The sequence below is a fragment of the Solea senegalensis genome, linkage group LG5, assembly GCF_019176455.1.
Source record: "Solea senegalensis isolate Sse05_10M linkage group LG5, IFAPA_SoseM_1, whole genome shotgun sequence".
NCBI lineage: Eukaryota > Metazoa > Chordata > Actinopteri > Pleuronectiformes > Soleidae > Solea > Solea senegalensis.
Genome location: NC_058025.1, coordinates 5,776,170 through 5,799,124, shown reverse-complemented (window position 1 = coordinate 5,799,124; position 22,955 = coordinate 5,776,170). Strand labels below are relative to the sequence as shown.

At 40.1% G+C, this 22,955-nt stretch overlaps 1 protein-coding gene across 11 annotated transcripts in view; it reads left to right on the top strand.

Annotated features, from left to right (window-relative positions):
- The window catches only part of mctp1a (multiple C2 domains, transmembrane 1a), a 172,217-nt gene that overhangs the window by 61,607 nt on the left and 87,655 nt on the right, over positions 1–22,955 (top strand). For 9 of the 11 annotated variants that reach the window (XM_044025870.1, XM_044025864.1, XM_044025863.1 and 6 more), the window contains 4 exons: positions 14,957–15,099; positions 15,539–15,618; positions 17,207–17,318; positions 18,917–18,955. In XM_044025870.1, coding sequence (XP_043881805.1) covers positions 14,957–15,099; positions 15,539–15,618; positions 17,207–17,318; positions 18,917–18,955 — 374 coding nt within the window. The remainder of the gene's footprint in view (positions 1–14,956; positions 15,100–15,538; positions 15,619–17,206; positions 17,319–18,916; positions 18,956–22,955) is intronic. The other 2 variants (XM_044025865.1, XM_044025862.1) reach the window with 1 other exon arrangement.

Sequence of the window (22,955 nt, the reverse complement as noted above, 5' to 3'; positions counted from 1 at the left end):
TTGTCAATGCGTGAAGTGAGACAGTATAACAAGGAATGATGCGCTACATTTCCTGTGCGTCGAGCCATGGGACACAAATCCAGCCTCCGGTTTAAGGTGGAACGTTGCCACATCCTGAGCCCATGCAGGCTGTGTGTGTGTGTGTGTGTGTGAGATGATGCTGTGTGACCTCCTCGCTGCTTTTGTGTGTTTCCTGTCTTAATCTTTCTTTTTTAACCTACCCAGTAGGATGCACTGAAATCAAGGCATTTTATTTATCTTTGTCTTTATTTGCTGCGTGTAAAGACGACACAACAACACTAAAGTCCAAATCCAAAAACAGGCGTTCAGTTCAATATTGAGTTTACAGGGGATGAGGTATTTAATGAATTGTTCTGTATTCAGTGCACAAAAGGGCAAAGGTATCCACAGAGCTAAAGGGCAGAGAGTCAGAGAACAGCAAAGGTCATGCAGTACAGACTGCAGGACCACGATAGGGAACACGCCGGAAGGTCACTGACGAGATGATGTGGCATTGGATGATGGGGAACAGGTGTAACTTATCAGGGCACGGCTGCGGTCACAGCGCGACGGGAGTGGAGCTGGAAGTGCAGCTACTGGAACACAGGCGATGGTCACTAGACAAAAGAGGAAAACACCAGAAAGTAAGAGGCTCCATACAAAACAAATGTGTTTTTGTTTAAGTGCGTTCATTCTGCTACGGATGCACCTCGTCGTCCACACCATCCTGGTGATTTAGGAAAAAAAGAAAAAAGAAAAATACAATGTACACTATATAGACAAAGGTATTTAGATGCAGGAGATTGTAATGACGGCAATGATATTGGACAAGAAAGCCTGGCTCACAATTTCTGTTCCAGTTCATCCCTTGATCAGGTTAAGGGTCAGGGCTCTGTGTGCGGGCCGCTCAACTTCTTCCATACCAAACTTATCAAAGTCAAACAATGTCTTTATAGTCGTTGCTTTGTGCACTGGGGCACAGTCGGAATGTTGGAATAGAGAAGGGCCTTCCTCACGCTGTTGGGAAGCTTAGCATTGTCCCAAAATGTCTCAGTATGCTGAAGAGTTAAGATTGTCCTTCACTGGAGCCTGAATTCAATACTCAACAGGTTGCATTCAAAACTGTTGTCCATATAGTGTACATCCAACAGACATAAAAAAATAAACCAAACAAAGCAAGATTGCGTACATACAACAATGTGAGAATGCACCAAAATCTTTTGTTTTATTTCAGCTTTTTATCCACATGGAACCAACTTTTTGGGAGCCGTAATATCTTTGTTGTCTTCTTCTTCTTCTTTTTTTGTTTGGAGTTTTTACACAGCTTCAAAGGTTCATGTACATGCTCCATGTCTTCTTCTCCATTATTTGTGTAGGTACAGTATGTCAAACCTGGCATATGTACGACAGCGTTTCGAGACGTTTGGAGTGGGTTTCGTGTGTATGAAGCCATTGAACCAATGCCATGTTTATGGAATTTGAAAAAGAGCGAGAACTAGAGCGATCGTGTAATGAAACAACTGTTTCCGTGTGGATGAGGCCTTTAGGCGATTTGGAAAAAACAAAACAAATTAAAACCAAACACACACCAAACAAATCAAAAACGGACCAACAAACAAGACTGCGGGACTCATTTGACTTTATAAGTGCCGAACAGATTTCCTCCTGCTCTCTGTGGAAGCTGCTAGAACACGGCTCCTGCCTACTGTATGTTGTATTTAAGCAGTGTTTAAGTGTACACAAGGAGGCAATTATGTCTGGCATAGTGGGAAAAACCAGCCAACATAAACAAACCAGTACCTTCAGGCAGTGCTTGGACTAGTGATGGATGCCGAGGTCTCACTAATGGCTGAAGCAGTCACGATGACGACTGGTCCAAATAAGCAGGTCTGCTTTCTCGGCTGCGTTTTTTGCCCGAGAACCCGTCCACCGGGATAATGAGCAGTCAGGCCCAGAGCGCACCTGTCCTGTCGAGAGCACATCCTAACGGCTCATTATGGAACGGACAGGAAATATAGACATAGAAGAAATATTACATTCAGCCAAACCCTGTAGATCTCGAGTTTTCAAGTTGCAGAAGGCTGACATGTGATCGATGAGAGTTTCCGTTCACCAATCAGTATTTAGTCTCCCTTGACAGGTACGAAGAGAGAAGCTTGATTGCGAAATAAAAGTAGTTCGCTGGGAGGAGCAATTTAATTCTTCCAAGTATTGATCTACTAAAAGCCCTGACATGAATTATAAATGGAACACACAGTCTCCACTTTTATCTGCAAAACATTTGGAGGCAGAATCTTTTTCTTTCTTTCAAAAAACAACAACAACAACTACAACAAAGCATATGTAAATGCAATCCAAGTCACATTTTCATGCCCAGAGAAGATGGAACAGAGACTGGAAAAGAAAACAAAAGTGAAAGTAGCGTATCAACACCCTGTGGCATCAAAATGAGTCACACCAAGAAGAGTTCACGCTGTTTACGGAAACATTCACCGCACAAAATAACTGCTGGGAAATAACAAAGACTTTGATACTAAGAAAAAATCTGCTCATCTGCTGAGATTATAGGAATGAACACACATACACTTTATCACAGACAAACAGACAGGATTTGGCACGCGCACTTCTCATTATCGTACCTCCAAGACCGTTTGTGATATCTAGAAAAATCATGGACTATGGACTGGTGACCTGTCCAGGATGTGACCCGGCCTTTTGCCCTATGTCAACACCCCCCGCAGCCCTCATTTGGAGGATAAAGGGATAGAAGATGAGCTGGAGCAGATAAATAGAGCTTAGTGCTCATATACTTGTCATCGCGGCAACAACCGCCCAATCACAGACAAGGTTCACCAGTGTTTGTGACATTTTTGGACAATTCTACAGCCATAAAATCAAAATAAATCCAGGCGGTTAAGAGGGTTAAATGGGTTATACTATGTAATTATGTATACAACTCATATAGTCTAGATTAGGGGTTCTCAGATAGAATAATATCATCAACAACGCACTGCAGTTTTAAACATTCTATATTGCTTTTTAACTGTACCACAGCCTGTGCTGCTCCGTCTTATTCACTGATAGTTGGTCTTGTTTATATGTTTATTTCCTGCTTTGTTACTGTTGTTTTTGTGTCGTCTTTAGTGCACGTTCTTGGGTATTTTTGTTTTACTCCATCAACAGATGTCTCCCTATAGGGAGCACAGTTGTAAAGCAGCCAATGGCTTTAAACTAACACAGATTTTAGTAGTACCACCTGAGAAGATATTGAGCTCTTGAAGTAATTCCATTATCACCAACATTAAAACGTACGCTACCGTTCATAATTGAACCCATACGGTACCGGTATCGGTGTCTGGAATTCGGTACCTTATTCCGGTACTTTTAAAATGTTTTCCAGTTGTAAAACAAAGTCTATACTTCTCAGTTTAATTTTTTTTATGAAGATTTAAGAATAGTAAATAAATAGTTAGTTAGGTAGCTAATTACTTGAATGTGTCGATGAGGTGGATTCATCGCTCATTTCGTCATGAACGTTTCTAGCTTGTCTGGCTTCAGGGATGTTGCTACTATCAGTGCTAGTAGTAGCACCCACCCACCCACACACCCACACACACACACACACACACACACAAGAGGAAAGGAGAGACGCAAGGCCTCATATTCCACACTGTCTCATTGTCTTCCCTTGATTTCCCATCACTGACGTTCCTTATGTGATGAAAGGAGGCTTCTTTTTTGTGGTTAAGTGAAATAATAAGTACAAGGGATGAAACTCAAATGGAGCTGTGCTCAAATGATGTATCTCCATCACAAAATGTGCACAAATTGAAGAGATGAAAACAACTCTTGCGAAAAGTAAAAGAAGAATAAAGAACAGAAACTATCAGCACCAAACCCCACATTATATTAAGTTAGATTAGTTAGATTAACAGGATGGCTTCTGTGTCAATGATAAAGTAAAACGTATTTTTCCACATGTGATTTGACTTATTATGACTATGTTATTATAAACATATATATACTTTAAATGACATGAGCAGTCAGTCAGTCTTCATAAAGAATTTCAGCCTATTGCACCATTTGTGCTGAATGGGCATGTGCTGTCAGCTGAAGTGTGTGAGGGTGGACACGCCTTTGCATCATTCTGCTGACACGCTCTGTTCTTCACCCAGAGAGAGACGTGATGTCATGTGACATGCTTTGACCCGGATAGCGAATATAAACAGTGGAAATGTGGAAATGGACAAACAGTGTAGACATCAGGTATTTACTGTATGCATTTCAGAGTTGTTGTGTTGAAGTCTGCACTAATGATGTGGTTTCCTACGTAATCCTGCCTGTCTCCATACGGCAGGGAAATATACATTAAAGAATGTCTTGTCAGGTGATCTCAGCCTCAATGGCTGATTTTGAAAAATGCCAAGAAGTGGGCTGAGAGCTGAGTGAGGCAGAGGAGGGAGGGAGGGAGAGTGAATGGGGAGCAGTGCAGGCAGAGTGGTCTGGTAGTGAAATCATTTATTTGACCTGCCCCCTCTTGACCAAACTAAATACTCATTGGCCCTCAGGTAAAAAAAAAAAAAGTGAAAGGTGGTGATGGCCATATGGCACATTTAAAACGTTTTAGTTGGTTTCCTTTTCATGTTTATTTTTTTCTGGACAAGTAAATTCTGCCCAAGAGGAAAACATACTTACCGGCTGTAAAAGGCCTGCTGTGTCCCCAGAGGCTAAACCCTGTCATAGCTGTCACATAATGATGAGCTGCCAAGAGGAAGCTCTGTTGCTTTTGTAGATGATGTCAGATGAAAACACACCGTCCTCTTTCTCTACCCAAAGTTCCCCGAGGGTTAGGAAGCACAAGGTGAGGCCTGTCATATACCCTCTCGCAGCAGCACTGCTGCGGAAGAGGATGTATCTGAGCATCCTGAATCTTTCATGATGTGTTGTTGCTGGAGAGGTAAATATCTGGGAAGTGTTCAGAGTCGTCTTCAGGTCATAGCTGCAGGCAACTGAACTTGATCGGGGTAAGCTGACGATGTTTCACATCTCATCTAAGAGGCCTTGAGCAGGTCCAGTTTCCTCATGAAGATTTAGAGAAAATAACTCACAGGATGACGGGACAAATATATAGATGTTGTATTGATTGTTAAGCTTTTCTTAGAAAATGTGAAGGTTAATTCTTGGTGCTGTGTGCAGTAATTGTACGTGTGAATCTATGCCACAGGCAGTCTTGTATAAAGTACCTGAGTATCTTACCAGAAAATGACTTTGGTAGAAGTTGAAGTCACTTTTTTATAATATTACTTAAGTAAATGACATTTACTGTACTGAAGTATCAAAAGTAATTTGCTGGTATGAAATCGACTTAAGTTTTAGAAGTAATACACTTGTGTTCGGCAAGCAAGATCATATATTATGTTTTACATCGCCTGTAAAAGAACTACAAACAAGTGAAGTGAGGACTTTGAAAACACAGAGCCGAACCAGAGGGGGTTCTAAGATGTCTAGTAAAAATGATTGAGTAAAGCAGATTATTAGCTAAAATACATGTGACTACGACACAGCAGAGGAAGTCACAAAAGACAGATGGACATTGCATTAATATACTGCTGATGTGTATGTAACTTTAAAAACAGTAGTCTAATGTTTGATATTTAGGCTGTTCCATGGGTTAAATCAATAGATTTCAGGATTGGCACATTGTTCTTTTCAAATTTGATCTCTAATTTCTTTCTTGATTTAATCTGTAAACTTGATTTGTTCTGACTTTTCTGTTATTCGACCTCATCTGACACAGTTTTTAATTCCGGTGCCCCTCTGTAATTGAGTTTGACACCCCTGATCTTTGCCATTATCAATATATAAGTGCTTCCAACGTGTAGTTTGTGTATTTTTTGCTTTTAAAACACAGAACTATTCCTGCTGCAATTCCTCTGCAGTTCTTGCCTGATTTCAGCTGGGTCTGTCTCCAGATTCCAATGATCCTGAAAGTATTTGTTAGAATGTTATGATAAGATATGATAGGACAGAATATACTTGATTGTCCGCAGGAAGAACATAGACCTCATCATTTTAACAAATCATTTTATTCATCTATAATAACTATTGACTACTCACTGTAAATCCGTCCCTCTGTGACAAAGTAATGACTAAGCGTTTTAGTGTGTTATTTTCATGCTCTTGCATATTTTGACTTCATTATACCATACGTGTGTTTGCGGGCATATATTTAAATGACTCATGTTATGATAACAAGTTCTCATTTCGCAAAGTACAGCGAGACTACAGTGAGAGACTAATTATCCTCTTTTTGGCGCACAACAATTTCTCAGAACGTGGAAGCTGTGAGAGGATGAACCAACTCTGACGGCTGATGTTGTCTCTTTGTTTTTCTTTCTCGCTCTCTCTCACCTCTGGTGTTATTCTCCCCCACGCTGCGCAGATGTCAGCGTCACCTTTGTTTCTGCTCATTCAGCGCGGCTGTGTTAAGCGTGAGCTCACACTCTGCATGTTAATTACACACAGAATTTAGGATCAGTGTCAGTGGGGGGAAAAAAACAGAAAGAGGCAGAGGCTTATGTGTGTGATTACGGAGAATTGTAATATCGCACGCTCTCGTCCCATCTGTCAGCGTCCCAGTGATGGAGCGTCTTGTTTTTGCAGCATCTACCAATGCGTCTGCTCGAACAGATTGCATTCTGGGTAGTGGGAGACCCCAGAGCTTGAAAACATTAGTCAGTTCTGACACTGCACATATATAGGCAGTTTATGGACTCAGACACAGATGCACAGTCACACACAAGCCGAGCGTGAGGCAGTTGAAGGTTTTGCAGCTGGAGCGCGGCTGAGGGTTTTATGGACAGCTTTTACAACATTTTTCTCCTCTGTCGTTCTCTCATTACAAGCTTCAGTGAGCCCTCCTCCATGTCCTTCTTTGACAGGTCAACCTTCTGCACTGGACATCGGTGATGCGGTGAATCTAAAGAAGCAAAAACGTTTAAAGTTTAATGGTAGCTTGGCTCGTAGTTTGTGACTTCTGCACAGTTACCACTACACATACTGTAAGAACACTTTTATAAAGCCTGAAGATGTGACCTATTAACATACTCCTCCAAGATGTCTATATAAGGATTTGTGTATTATTCCCACTCCTACAGGGAATAATACTGTGGCACAGATCCATACTTAGTTCTCTGTATTTCTACAGTTAACTCAGGGTTAACTGTGGAAACTATTTCCCATCCATTATTTATAAGATAGAAACAGAGAACGAGAGAGTATTTTTTGCTTCAGTGGATTCACTGTGCCGTGACTCGTCTTAAATTTACGGGGGTGAAAAGTGAGTCTTCGGGCACATTCTGTCGTTTGGTGCATTTACTTTTTTTTCAAAAACAGACTTGCATTAGTGATGGATTCATCATTGGTATTATATCAGCAGGTGGTTCGTCATCAATATTCATCGTGATTTGCCAAAATGTTATCAGCAGGGGTCTCGATCATGAGGTTCAAACCTTATTTTCCCACATTTTACTGATCAGAAATTGTGGAAGTACTGGTTATTGTATTTTTAGAGTATTCTCTTCTTACTTTAATTTGACTACTGTAATATCCAAAGCAGAGAGGTAATAAGTATGACACTTATTTTTAGACCATCATATAACTCTGTCCTTTAAAGAAATGTAATTAGATACTGATATATTATCATTTAATAATTCAGGACCCTTTGTCTAGCCTGCGCTGACACAGAAAGATATTGATCATAAATGTGTAATGAGTATCTGCAGATTTATGATGATGATGGAGGGAAGTAGAGTAATTAACGTGTCAGTGTGACAGAAAATGGGAGTATTTTTGAAGGATTTACAGCCCTCACACCATATTTGATCATTATCTTTCACCTTGCATTCAGTCACAAGCACCTTTTTATTATCCAAGTAAAAAAGGACTTGACCAACACAGCGGGGCAGACCGAGTATTGCTAAATTTGGACGTGACCTCACTTGAACATTGTGCCATTAAACTGCAGCACTTTCATTTCCTCAGCACACATTTACATGAACTATCTGTAGAAGAGGAGGCATCTTTTGTGAAAATGACGCAAGCGTATCCTGCACTTAATATCTCATATTTGAACATACGCACAGACAGGTGCAAAGTGCGTCTGCTGCACTAGGAGACACATTTGCATATGCCCTCTGACTGTTAGTTAATCCCAGCTATGCGCTGGCATTTAAATGAAAGCATTGGACTTTAATTAACTGTTTTGAATTGTCAGCACGCCCCCATAATGACTGTTATGTAATAACTGAACAGGGCAGCCTTATTTTGTCCTCTCAGGCCTGAATATACGGTAAAATGCGTTCATCGGGATGTAATTTGTGAAACATAAGTTTAATAATAAGTTAAACCTTGTGGTTTATGGGCTTAAGACATGCTATATTGTTCACAAAAACTCAGAAAAATGCCTTTGTTTAATTCTTAATGGAAAAATCCCATTCTATATAGTATAAAATTATTTTAAGGCAGATTGTAGCAACTACAAAAAAATGCATTTTTGCTGTTTTACAATAGCATTTCTATGTATGTAACTTTCTATCAACCAAATTATGACTTTTAAAGGAGGAGGATTTTATTTTCCATCATACAAATCACACCATCTTCATTAGTGGACTAATCTGTACTTTTTCTGTCATGGTTTTACACTGACTTGAATATCAAAAAATAAGGAACAAAGAGTGTCCCGTATCCGTTTGATACAGAACACGTCTTTTATCCTTCTTTTACAGAACTGTGTAACAAACATTGTTATCCCAAAAAGATGCTAAAATGCTTTTGCACCCAGGTAGTGTGGATGAAAGATGCAGTCAGAGCAGAAGCAGAGTCCCCAAAGATGCAGCCTTTTCTGCTTGTGAAGTTTGACCGTTGAATAAATGCCACTCTCACAAAACATGTAGCTGACGTGACATAGAGGGAGATATGTTAGGACTAGTTTACAGTGCATAGCAAATGTGTTAGCCCACCATCCAAAGCCATAGTTGCACTAATAAATTAACAGCGTTAATTATAGTTATTTACTTGCATTTCTTAACAGAAAAATTCGTTTTAGTGGTAGAATGTTATGCTTGATTAATTTTTTGATTTCTCACAGAAGCCCACTGAGCCAGCTCATACGTGGGTATAAAAAGCTAATTCAGTTTATTTGCCAAATAAATAGCAATAACTTTTCAATTTCAAACAGGTTTTTGAAAGATTTCTAAAATAAAAAGTTCAGGTCTAATAAATTTGTATATTCACATATTATTGTTGTTTTCATAAACATCAAACAACAGCAACACACTGGAACAGCTTATGATTTTTAAATGACGTCCCACTGCTCCACCACTTTTGAAGCGACACTGAGGCAAACTGTGCTTCCTGATGTGAGAGAGGAGGTTGCTGGATGCACAGAGAATATGTAGATGCTACCATTTTCTCTCTACGGCAGAAAAGAAATGAACTGGAAGTGGGTGTGATGAGGCTTTATAATGAAATGTAATTTGGAAAGGCGGGGAGTGAAAAGGAAAATGGTCAGATGAGGGAAGGACGGAGGGAGAGCTGCAAAAGGTGATGAGTCTTCAAACTTAGCAAATATGGTGCACAATTTCATTTTGTCAAGTGCATGAAAAAAGAGAGAGCGAGAGCTGCTGCACAGTTAAGACAAACATTGTAATGACTCAGCGAGACATATGGACACACTACATCCCAAGTGTTTGCACATTGCAAAATATGATTATGAATATTTGCAGTCTGTGTAATCGCAGTGTTCTTTGGAACGTCTTGTTCCAAACATCCTGAAGAAAGTCTTACATAATCACTGTGTTACTGAGTATAAGAGAAAATCCCTGGACTCGCCATCAACATTTTACCATGTGATGTCCAACTATGTCTCCGTAAGCAGAAAACTGTTGTTTTTCAACTTTGATGGTCTGCTATAGGGACAGGATAATATACGATATTGGCATACACAGTTATTCATTTAGCAATCGCAATATGTCGATTTCTACGTACATTGGTCACGCCTCCTGGAAGTGGGAGGTGACTACACCCTTTCCAGACTCAGTCTGGTGTTAGGCAGGCGAATTGGAATAAAAATGCTGCACTGTTCCCCGTGTGTGCATGGGATTTCTCCGGGTTCTCTGGTTTCCGGTTTGGGGGATTAGGGTGTTGCTAATGCTAGTTTTATGCTATTACCACACTCACCCTTCTCGTGTCAACAACGCTCCAGGCTTTTGTAAACGTCCAACGAGAAGTTCACCAGAAAGTTGAAGTTGAACGTTTTGTGACAATGACGGATTTGAATCCATCACTGGTCCCGGTCATTTCTGCTGCATCTTAAGTTGCCAACATGGAGGTTTATAGAGACTGAGTCAGTAATGTCTGGAGTTCTATAGTGTTGTTGTTGTTTTTTAATGTCTCCATTTACCAGTGAAAAATTGCGACAATAGGTTTTGTGAGTGTGGGCTTTTGTTTACATTTGGATAAAGAGTAATGTTTTCCAACTTACGGTGTCTGGCAGCCCGGCCCACTGGCAGGCAGACAGACAGTGAGCCGTATTTTTATGGCTGTTACCCATTAGGTGTTAGATGTGTCATCGATAATGTTTTCAGCCTCCTGACAGGAAGACTGAGAGCAGCTATCAAATACAAGTCTATCAGGGGCTTTTAGGTCTGCCTGTGTGCCACACCTCAGGCACATTCACCAGCTGAGTGTGCCACATGGGTCCTCTTGAATACTTCAACGCCTCTATTTAACCACTCAGTGTCTCATTGTGTGTTTGTCTAATTCCCCTCATTCACCTGCTGTCCACCCACCAGCCTGTTGAACCAGGAAGGAGGAGAAGAAGGTTTTACTATGTCTTTTATGGCAATATTTTATGTCGGTAACACAGCCTGGCCCCCTACTTCTCTCCTTCAAAGGGAGCTAGTGTGTTTGAGACTGCATTTCTGCATTAATAGTTGTAAAAATCTGCATCTCTATTCTCCAGTAATGGACCACCCTCAGCAATCACCCCATGAAACATCAAAGTGAGGGAAGAAATGTTTGATACTACTTTATTTTTATTTTTTACATTTAATTTGTCACTAATGGATTTCATCACTGTTATTCCCCTAAAGCACAAATACACAGGTCTTTTCTTATTGTTTTCATTGAGAGACAACTAGTGGCAGAAATTGAAAAACATGAATAGAATAGAAAAGAATTTAATAGAATAGGCTTTATTGTCATTGTAGTTTTACAAGAAAGCATTTTTTTTTCTACAGCAGTAGAAAGACAAACAATGAAAATGATAATATAGCAATATAAAAGCTGTTTTATTCTATTGTAACACAGAAGAAATATTGCTTACCCTATTTTGGAATGGGACAGGGTCCACATGGTGGTGAGGTGTCACCTCGCTAGAATACGGTAAACAGTTTTATTCCCACATCAGTCGAGGGCCTTAGCTTTAGCATGTTATCCCTGTGTGTGTGTGTGTATGTGTGTGTGGGTTCTCTCTTCCTTTCACAGTCTAAAAACATACTGTACAGATTGAGATTAGGTTATTTAAAGACTCTAAATATGCAGAAGAGTGTTAGTTAATGTGAGTGTGAATGATTGTTTGTCTCTGTATCTTGGTCGTGTGACGGACTGCTGCGACAAATTGCATTGCATAGAGATGAGAGGAAGAGTGGCTATTTCTTTTCGCCATCAATCGTACAGTAGCTGAAGTGACTCAGAATCTAAGATTAGTAGCAGTAAGAGTGTCGTAGAGCGCCGGGTAACCACATACAGCAGCTCCACTTTTAATCCTCAATTTCTGAAACAATGCCATGATAACTTATATATATTTAATATTCAAATTTGCACATTTGATGTGACAAAATTGAGCAATACCACTGGAAATCGTGGGGGCAGTATGGAGTCAGTCAGGAAAATGACCAGTCACATTCATTTGTGATCAGTGATCTTCACTGTAACTCACTACTGTATACACAGACTGGTCTTTTGTGTGCCCATGCCCACAAATCTTATCCTCTTTACGTCTTGGCAGCTGCGCCCTACCTAACTTTTCCACTTTATCAGTCTGTGGCACCCGTTTTCTGTTTACCCAGCACTTCCATTTCACAGCCTTCTGCCCACGAGGTGGACACACACACATCCAGACGCCACCAATCCATCAAACCCCACTGCTTAGAACACCAGACCGGTTTCAGCCGCTTGCATCACACCGCTATTCATCCCCCTAAAGCGTACACGTCTTGTGTTTCATGACCTCTCCGCCCAGCAGTCACTTTTGAGGGACGCACATTTATTTTCGGCCTTTTCTTTATGGACTTTACATAACTGTGGTATATATAACAAAAAACCATATAAATTTCATTCATGCTGTCTTTTATGTCCAAGGAAATCCCTCAATCACTCGCGGGTTCTGTGCACCTGCTGACTCATATTCAGCCACCACCCACTTACAGCAACCACCTTTTTCCATTTCATTTCTTTTCTGGCTGAGTGTGTTTATAGCACCATAAAGCTGGCACTGTGGGATGCACACACTCCGAGTTGGTGATGTGTGTCTGGGGAATATCGACCCCATGGGACTCGGGGAGAGAGGGAGAGAACCGCTGCAGTTTAAAAGATTGGTTGCTTTTGCCTCCCTGATGCAGCCACCACTTATTATCTATTATTATCTCGTCTCCGTACGTGATACAGCATATTTCATCTCATGGGAATCGTTTCCTATCCCAATTATTTCACGCATGCCTTCTGCATTGTCTCTGGTATTTACCGCGTATACACCTCACAGTCATGCCATCCCTCGTTGCCTCTTTTCGCACTCCCTTCTTTTGTCGTCTTCTGTCATCCGGTCCCTTGCTGCAGCCGTCCTGCAGTGATAAGTCAAGTGCACGGCGGCGTGCACAGCAAGAGTGTCTGTGTGATTCCTCTAGCTCTGCTGGTGTGTGTTAGAGATCCTGGGGTTGTTTAAATGTAAAGATTAAGGACGTCTTTTCCCAGCTGGCGAGTTTCACATTTAGCTGCTGCTGCTGCCACATTAAAGCATGTGGTCTTTATTTGCATGACACCCATTTTTTGGATCTGGTTTCAGGCAAAAAAAACGGAAAGGAAACAACATGGATCAGACCAAAACCAGAGAACCAGAGAAAACCAAGCAACAGACGGGAGTCTGGTGGATGTGCTGTAGATATGTCTATGATGATAATAATAATAATAATGATAATAATATTGATGATAATGATAATAAAGAAAACAGCAACACAGCTGCTAAACAGAGAACATGATCTATGATATCTCTGGACTCTGTTTGGTTGTTTATTTTTCTTATATACCTTTGATTACACGAGTATGTTTTATAGAAACATGACTTTCATTTCATTTCATATGCTACAATTTTACATGAGCGAGTCACTTTTTGTTGTTTGTAGTAACCTTGTGTAACTGCTGACCCGGAAATGCCAAACCGGAAGTCTCTCAGAAAAAAAGAATAACGGCAGACATCTACTTGCATGTTCCTGCCAAAAATAAGGTCTACAACCAGTGTTACGTGAGTGCCCTCTGGTGGTACTTGGAGTAATTCAGAAATACTGTTCCACTGTCTATACCAGGGTATGTGATCAGGGAGGAGCTGAGGCATTTTGACTGCAGTGGGTCGAAAATGAAACAAATAGTAAAGAATATATATATATATATTCAATAATGAACAATAATAATAATTAGTCACCTTTATCTTTAGCTTCATCTTAATCTGATGTCACTATACCAATGTGTGAAGTACTATGTGAGGAAGAGGAGGATGATGAGTAAATTATCTTATTGGGAATAAATCTGCCTCCTGTGAAAATCTGTTGCTGACTTTGCTCGACTTATTTACACCACTGTATTCTAAGAAGATGCTTGGGTATAAAAAGTTTGGGAACCACTGATCTACAGCAACATTAAGACAGAAATGGAATATGGAATATGATGGAATACGACGTAGGGATGTGGCAGACACTGAGTGGGCAGAAGAATATGTGCCCATTTGTCCTGGTAATAGAATAAAGAGATGAAATTTAGAACAAAAAGATTTCCTCTTGTCATCATGATGAATGGTGAATATTACTTTTTGAGATTGAGACTCATCTTCTACTGCTTTATCCTCCATCTTATCTTATCTTATCAAGGATTTGTAAGACATATTTTTTGCATGTTTTAGGCACAGTTGTTCCAAAGCATGGAAGGCAAATTAATGTTTATTCATTCATTTATTTATTCTTCTGTTATTTATTAATGCATGTTTTACATTGTAATCAAGTCCACCGTTAAAAAAAGCTAAATCAATGGCACCACCTAGTGGGCAAACTGAGGCAGTATGGGGCTTGAGTTCAAGCTCAGTACTGGTCATCAGATGACCTTCAAGAGCAAGAGTCATGTGACATATCCTGCGACAGTAGCACAGGAGCAAACTCTGAAAAAAGTTGAAAAAGTCCAACTTTTATGTGTTCAGAAGAAACAGGCAATATGAGCTCAAACTTCTACCACAATATTGCATCATTATGTTGCAATAACTAACTGAATTTTCCAAACGTAAACGTGTTGCTTTGATATGGAATGATATATAGTTCGCAATAAAAAATAAAAAAAGTATTTGCGATGCAAAATGATTTTGAAAGTGAAGAAAATATAGACAGAAATGACTCATCATAATGATATTAATTGGCAGGTCGCGAGTTTGAGACCTCTGATTTAGACATGAGATCGTTAGGTGAACACAGGTGTTACTCATCACCAATTAAAGCCCCACACCTGAACACAGTGGCCTCTTAATTAGTGTCATTAGAAACACAAGATAAATGTCATTAGCCCTACGATGAATTCTGCGTCTGCTGTGAAAAGACATCAATCATCAGCGTTTGTCTGTGTCCGTGCTCTTCTCCTGCAGGCACCAGTGACCCTTATGTGAAGTTTAAGATCGCAGGGAAGGAGGTGTTTAGAAGTAAGACCATCCACAAGAACCTGAACCCGGTGTGGGACGAGCGAGTCACCCTACACGTGGAGACCCTGAAGGACCCTCTCTATGTGAAGGTAATTCTTCTCTTATTATTTAAACAGTTTTCTTTACATTTTTACTCCGTGACTTGAAGGACAACAACTCTGTGTGAAAACAAGGGACAGACAATGTTGATGACACATCATTTGGGATTTTTATCAGTAGTTTTCATATCCCCATTCTTGCAGAAACACTCAAAGCAGTTCTCCTTCTCTCAGAGTGTCTTTATATAAATCTGTTATTGCTGTCCCTGGTCTTTGTCATTGTTAAAAAGCCATTTTCCCACTTTTCTTCCGGCTGTTCTTGCTGCAGTCTCAGGTGATGTCTCAGATTTTCCATTGTGTATTTCCTCTCCTATACCAATCCATTGTTTTTGACAATCCACTTCTACTGCATTTCCATGTCGTGGAGTTCTTATTCGTGACCATAATATCATAATATTTTCATGAAATAGCTAATGTTGTCTTTTTGCAGGTTTTTGACTATGACTTTGGACTTCAGGATGATTTCATGGGCTCTGCGTATCTCTACCTGGAATCACTGGAACATCACAGGTCTCTTTATCTTTTTTCACTTTACACATCTCATATAACAACAATCTTATGGCCCTTGTTGACTAATCTGGATTAAAAATCCCTTTATGTATTGACTCAGTCTCCTCTTGAAGCATCTCTTCTTCAAGATTCAAGATAAATTCATCGAGACATCAAATCGAAAACCACAGCTCAATATGTACATGGTTAAAATGACAGTTTTAGAGGTCACAGGTGATGCAGTCATTTTGATTAAATGCAGTATATTGTCGCCCTCTAGTGGCATTTTTTGATAACTCACCTCACGCCTGCAAAAACAAAACTTAACTGATTCCATCAGTAGAATTATTTGTACCTGTGCTGTTTCCTCATATAACTTGTCAAAATATGATTTTTGTTTTGTTGTGAGGGATGTATTGGTATGTAGAAACTAATATTAATATAAAAACATCTAGTGTGTTCACCTTATGCTTTTCCGTTATATCAAAATTGTGGAAAAATGACTGGGTTTCATTCGTCTTTCTGTTGATCCACATTCCTCCCTATTTCTTTTGAACTGGATTTTTCCAAAACTAGATTCTTTTTTTACACACTCTCAGAACATTAACTATTAACTATCACCATTTTTACACACTCTCAGAACATTAACTATTAACTATCACCATTGAACGACACAGAAGGAGCATCTTATTCCTCCCTTTTTTGATGCAGCCATTGCTGCAGTCTCCCTCCAGTGGCAGACTGTGGTAACTGTCCTAACCCCCATCGCTTGGATTAACTGTACACTGGATTGTTAGGAGCAGGTGTAAACCCTCACTCATTAATCTTTGTGCATAGATTACCTGCAAACTAGCAGTTATTAAAGTGGACAGGGAGGGAAAGTATAATCTATGGACGTCAGTGGAGCAACATATCTTACTCTTCTACATCCATGTTGTCAGACTTAAACTGGTCAAAAATATGTATCTACTGGCTTTTAAAATGGATCAGGTCTGTGTGTAAAGTCCCCATTATACACATGAGCCACATATACACATATAACAGTGACTTAATGTGTTGTTAGGGGGGCAAATGAGAACTAAAATGCAGAGTACTGCTTTGACCATTGCTTCCGGGGAGCAATGGGGGTGGGGTACCTTTCTCTGGGGGTAGCCAGCAGCCCTTTGACCTGGTCACCAAAGGAGAAATATATAATATGATTAAAATTAGAAAGAAGCAGCGCAGTAAAAAAAAGTCTGTGCTAATTTGACTATATTTCTATATTTATTTTTTAATTGGTTTTACCTGTTTCTGCCGTGTATTTGTTGTGCCTGTGCAGCACTTTGGTTGTTTTTAGACCAGGTTTGTCTCAATCCTGGTCCTCGGGAACCCACCGCCCTCAAATACCTGACACCTGACTCAAATAAATGGCTCGTTTATCAGGCCTTTGCTGAGCACGATGACGAGCTGACCGCTTGAATCAGGCGTGTTGGAACAGGGCAACATCTAAAACATGGACCCGGATTGAGAAACACTGTTTCAGACGGTCGAGGTCCATCAGGTCTACTGTTTTCATCTAAGAACTCACAGCTGTTGATGTTGACATGGTTTTGTCTGTGCTTCTCTGTAGGACACTGGACGTGACGCTGGACCTGAAGGACCCGCAGTATCCTGAACACAACTTGGGCACCCTGGACCTAGGTGTGACCCTGTCACCGAAGGAGGGAGACTTCAGGGATGCTGTAAGAAAATGATGTGAACTTTTCAGTCAGATGAATCATTCATGTGTTTCTCTCTCTTCCTCATTCAGGGGAATTCTCCTCCTTCTTCTTCTTCTTCTCTATCTTACATGGTCTTTGATTTCACTCCAGTACATGTTTATATAATGTCTCATATAGTGTAAACAAATATATAAACACTGAGAATCTCAGTCAGAAGCTTGATTATGTTATTCCAGTTCAGTGAACTGCGTCTCCGTACATCAGAAACTCATCAAGAAAGTGCTGGCTTCATTCAGCCTCACGCACACTGGAAAGTCTCCAGCTCAGCAGATACATGTGCATAAACATAAGTGTAATTAATATGTTCAGTGGAAAAGTTTTTTTTGTTTTCAAAGAGCAGCAGATTCTCTCTCTCTCTCTTTTTTTCTTTTTTTTTTAATTATGTTGGCTGCTGCCTCTGTGGACATGCTCCGTGTTTCACAGTTGCATTTATTTCTGTTCAATTATTTGTTTGGATAATTGGACCCCCGCATGTTCTACCCGGAACAAGGCGGAGAGTCATGGGGGAAATATTTTATTCCTTTTGATCTGACGTCTTCATTCTGATGCTTATTTGTTTGCTGCAGTTCAGAGAGTCCGCGTTTGACAGAACAAATAAACTCTATTTAGGTTAAGCATCATTTTGGATTTCTCCCACTGTGACGAAAATGAGTACAAGGTTATGCCAGTGCATTCTTCATGGCTCTCTCTGCTGCCATCTACAGGTGTGGAAGAGTAAGGGAAATAGATTCTGTTATTTTCTTTTTCTTTTAAACAAAAGCACATGTTGCTCATTTTGGCATAAAATAAACATTTAGCTCCTCTAAAACAGTGACATGTTAGGGAATCCACTTCCAGTTCTTTGTGGATTAGATAATCCAGCAAAATTTGACTCAGTGATTCAATAAATACAAATGCTGCACATGTAATTCTTAGTTTTATATTTGAGCCTGTAGTATTTATATGAAATATCCAACTGTGTGTATAAAGCACATAAAACTATGAATCCACTTCCAGGTTTTTTCTGGATCTGATAATCCTTCATTATATTGCTAATAATCTGGCATTTTTTTACTCCATATTACTATTTGAGCCTTTACTATTTATATTAAATGAGACACAATTGAAGCCAGCAACTGATTAGAATTATAATCCCCATTAATCCTTGTTGTTAGTGAAGTGCTTCTGTTGTTTAATGTGAGTTTGACCTGAAATTAGCAGTTAAATCAAACAGGAATCAGCTGACGGATGTGTCATGTTTGTCTGGTCATAAAAGTATAAACCTGACGATGCAAACAGCAGTAATCGTACGTACATGTCCGTGTGTGCGCGCATGTCCGCAAAGCACCTCTCATACACTTCCTGCTTAAGTAACTTGCATGGATTGACTGTCCTGCTGTCCTTTCTCTAACCTCTCCCCCCTGCAACAGACCAGGGCTAACTTGAACGCCATGCTGCCCCCCAACACAGACCCACCCCACCACCCCCACATGACCTTTTAACCCTTTCACCTGTGATCCTGCAGCTTTTAGGGGCGAGACAATGGGGGGCGCTCTGTAACCGCTTTGTCTCATTTACAGACCATGCTTTTGAGAAGGAACTGGAAGCGATCTAGTAAGGTAAACTAATACAGCATGAACCTCCCCCCCACACCCACAACACCTCCAACTGTACTGTGACCTCACTACTGACCACACCTCACCTCACCTCACCTCTTCCTGCACTCTTCACTGGTGCTCTGGTACATGGATGGAGTCTCCCCCAGCCCCTTCTCACCTCTTTCCTCCCCTTTCTTCCTTCCACAGTGGTATTATATGTGTTTTTTATTATTATTATTATTATTTTCCACAAGCTGCAATACACCACCTGCTTTTTACATCACCCAAGAGGATGTAAAAAAAAATTGATTTCCCCTCTAAATCTGCAGTGTGTAACTTTTAAATGTAAACAGATGTCTGTTAAATTTAAACCATTGTCAACTAACAGAATCAAGAACAGAATCCTGTTTCAAAGCCTCAAGATTCATTATTTGACAACCTGTTCCTGTTCATTCCAAGAGCGTCGTGAGTTGCAAGGACAAGGAAATGACACTATACGCTCTATTATTTATGATTTTGATGAATAAAACTATCCACTGAGCCTAACCTTAACCTCAGTCTGGTCTCTAACCCTAACCCCATACTCATAACCTCAGATTTTATTTTACTGCTGCTCGGCTCTGAGCGTACATCGGAGTCCACTGGATCTCTTTCAGAGGCTGATGGACTTCAGAGACATGATATAGTGGCAGTATATGACGCTCTCTGGACAAGAACAGGTAGAATCTTAAGGTTTTGAAATCATACGTTCTTCAGCCAGGCACGTTCCGGGCAATACCAGCTGTCAATCACAATTTATCGTCTAATTTTCCCCTAAATGGAAACATAATTAACCAAATTGACACCATGTTCTTTTGAAGAAGAGCTGTGTTTGGTGATTGAGACCATAAACCCTTTTAGGAAAATGTTTACTGACGTTATTAAGTGAGACGTACAAGCTCAGAAGAGAAATTGTGATTAGTAAAGTGAGACGGCTGTGAACAGGTTGGATTATGAGTTTTGTTGGAATGAATCTAACAGTGTGAAAGTAACACTAACACAGTTAATGCAGTTCTTTACATTTATTATGATGTGGAGAATACAGCCATTGTTGCATCACATTCGATAGATACATACAAAAAAGCAGTGTTAGGGTTATGTTAACATGAAATTAGTTTAATTTATCACAAATCTTGATTCTTGTTTTGAGGACACCAGTGTTACATTGTTCTTATATGTATATGTATGTGTATATATATACATATATATATTTAAAATGCTTCACAGATCAAGCTACTGCATGCACTGGACTACAGTATAAAGCTGATTCTGAATCTGTTCACAAAGACCAGACAGAGGCAAGATAGTAACGTCAATAACAATGATTCGCCAAAACTTACACGCTGCAGCTTTAAATCCAAGCAGGACTACACCCAAAGTGTATATCGTTCAAGTCAAAAGTCATATATAATTAAATTTTATAAATTTACACCAAAGGTGGAAGTAAAGCAGTACAGATATTCGGCATTGTCATATAAGGAAATCTTGCTTATTTTACTTTTTAGAACATTTTGTTTTTCAGTTTGAATAAATATGGGGCTAATCGTTCATTTAAAAGTTTTACTGTGCAAGAAAAATCAAACTCATAATAAATCAAGTGTCTTTAATGTGGCAATCAAGTAAAATGCTTTTTTCAGATCGTGCTTTCATGAACCCGAGCTTCTTCCACCTTTGACCTGCTCTGTGTATTGCAGCTACTGTGTGAGAAAATAACAGCATTTAATTTGTTTTTCGGGGTTTTAAAAATGTCCCGTTGACAAAATGTACTGTTAAAAAAAAAAAGAAGAAGAAGAAAAGACTATTTTTTGTTAATTAACTGACTATGGGACACTCTTAGAAACCTTGATGTCAGCTGGAAATTTTAACTTCCCATCTTCCCACATGTGAGAGAACAATGATCACATGAAACAAAAGGTTTCATGTGATCATTGTTGGCTGTCAGGGTGAATAGAAAGCATGCTGGTTGAGGCTCTGCTTCTTATTTGTTCATGCATGAAGCGCCTACCATGTTTTTCTTTTTCTTCTTTTTCTTTAATCAAGTACAGCAACGTTAGTGTCAGGGATGATTCTGTAGTATTCTTGTTTGCTGCTTCTCCTGAGCAGGAACCTGTGTCTCTTTTCTTGTCACTGAGAGGGAAACAAGCCGAACCTGGACACTTCTGTTTTACTTCAAAAGGAAAAATCATTACCAGAAAAGTTCCAGAAAGAGACACTTTCAAAAAATGCAATAAAAAGTCAAATCTACAATTTGTTAATTCACTATTTTGGTGCTTTATTTAACAGACAAGAGAGGAAAAAAAAAGGCCCATTTATACTCATTACATTCCGAAATAAAGTGAAACACAAACAGATACTCGTTAGTGTTGCAGCTGAAAGAGAACGATGAAGATGATTTTCCATGTCCATATGGCTATGTCTGTCACCGTAGCATGATTGTTTCTCATGCTGAGGGCTCGATGTTCACACACATTCAGCAGCGGTTTCCGCCCATGGCCTTTACGCACACTGAGATTTCCACTGACTTCCCGAATCCTTTCAAGACCTCATGAACTCTAGTAGATGGTGAAAGACCGGAAACTCTGTTCAGTCTTGCGTTGAGAAACTGTGGCATTAGAATGTGTTTTCCGTGATCAGATTGGAGCGGAGACACATCAAGGACTCATTGCATTTACACGTCTGTCCAATGTGGTCACAACGTGTCTCCGACCAACTGATCCGCCAGTGGTTTGGCAGATGGGATGACAATCTGACAATCCTGTAAGTGGTCCGGTGCTGTCTGATTGCAATGCGATCACAGAAAATGCATTTTAATGCCAGATGTAAAGGAGGCCATTGTCCAAGGGCTAACGGACAGTTCTTGACGTTTGATATAAGCTTTTCCAGTCTTGCAAAATGTCCCAACTTTTTTGAGCATCTTGCATGCAAAACATTCATTGTTTATATTTACTATATCCATTTAGATTTGTCAGTGAAAACGATGTAAATCTTTCCATGTCCTTTTTGTCTGTTGAATTAAGGTTCAAGTCATTCAAGAAATTACAAATTTAAGTTTTTATTGCCTTTTACAAAAAGTGTCCCAACTTTTCTGGAGGTTTTCCTCAATTGCACCTACAGAGGCGCTGAACGACTCCTTAACTAACAGTAAAAAGTTTGATACTCGCCAAGAGACACAGATACACATTTGAAGCGTGCTTGGTTGGAGCCGGGCAGACGTCCTGCTGTATTGTGCTTCCCCAAACCAAGCCTTTGAAGCCTCCAAACTGGGCCAATCCCGCCTGTGACTCGGGAATTAGCTCAAACACTGACTTGCTACTGTGCTACCCCACCAAAAAACAAAAAGCCGCTGCCTCCGAGTTGCCTCCCTGCCTCCGTACATGGTTATTTTTACACCACCACTCCTTTTTAATGAAGCATATGTGTGCGCTGAACCCACAATAGGAGACGCAAACTATTCCTGAAGTAGTCTCAGATAATAATTACAAGTCGCACTCGGTTCAGGTCTCTAACTTTAATACCACGAGGCAATCTGCTTGTTGTGGCACTTCAAATGAATTTCTCCTTGCAAAGGGCTGGCAAATGTTGAACCTTGTACTAGGACTGAATTAGTTTTTCAACTGAAACTTTGGTATCTCTTGGAAGACTTTTAGCCTCTGAACATCTCGGCGCACGATCCCGTTCCTGCTGTGCTCTGGCAGAGAATCCTAATTCAAATAGCCCGTGGTCTTCTGAAAGAGAGAAGTATGTAGCAACAAAACAAGGAAACAATTAGGGTTGCGCTCGAGTAGGACATAACGGCAACCTCTCATCATTAGCATACAGTGTGTTATAGGCGCAAGTGAGCAGTGGAAATGAAAGATGTGGGAGTTGCTGTATGGGAGGTTGGCTGTATTTCAGGGAGCCATTCCCATTGTTTAATGTCTGGAGAATGGAAATTAAGAGGCTCCGTCTCCAGATCAAAGGCCTGCACTTGCAAGGCAGGGTT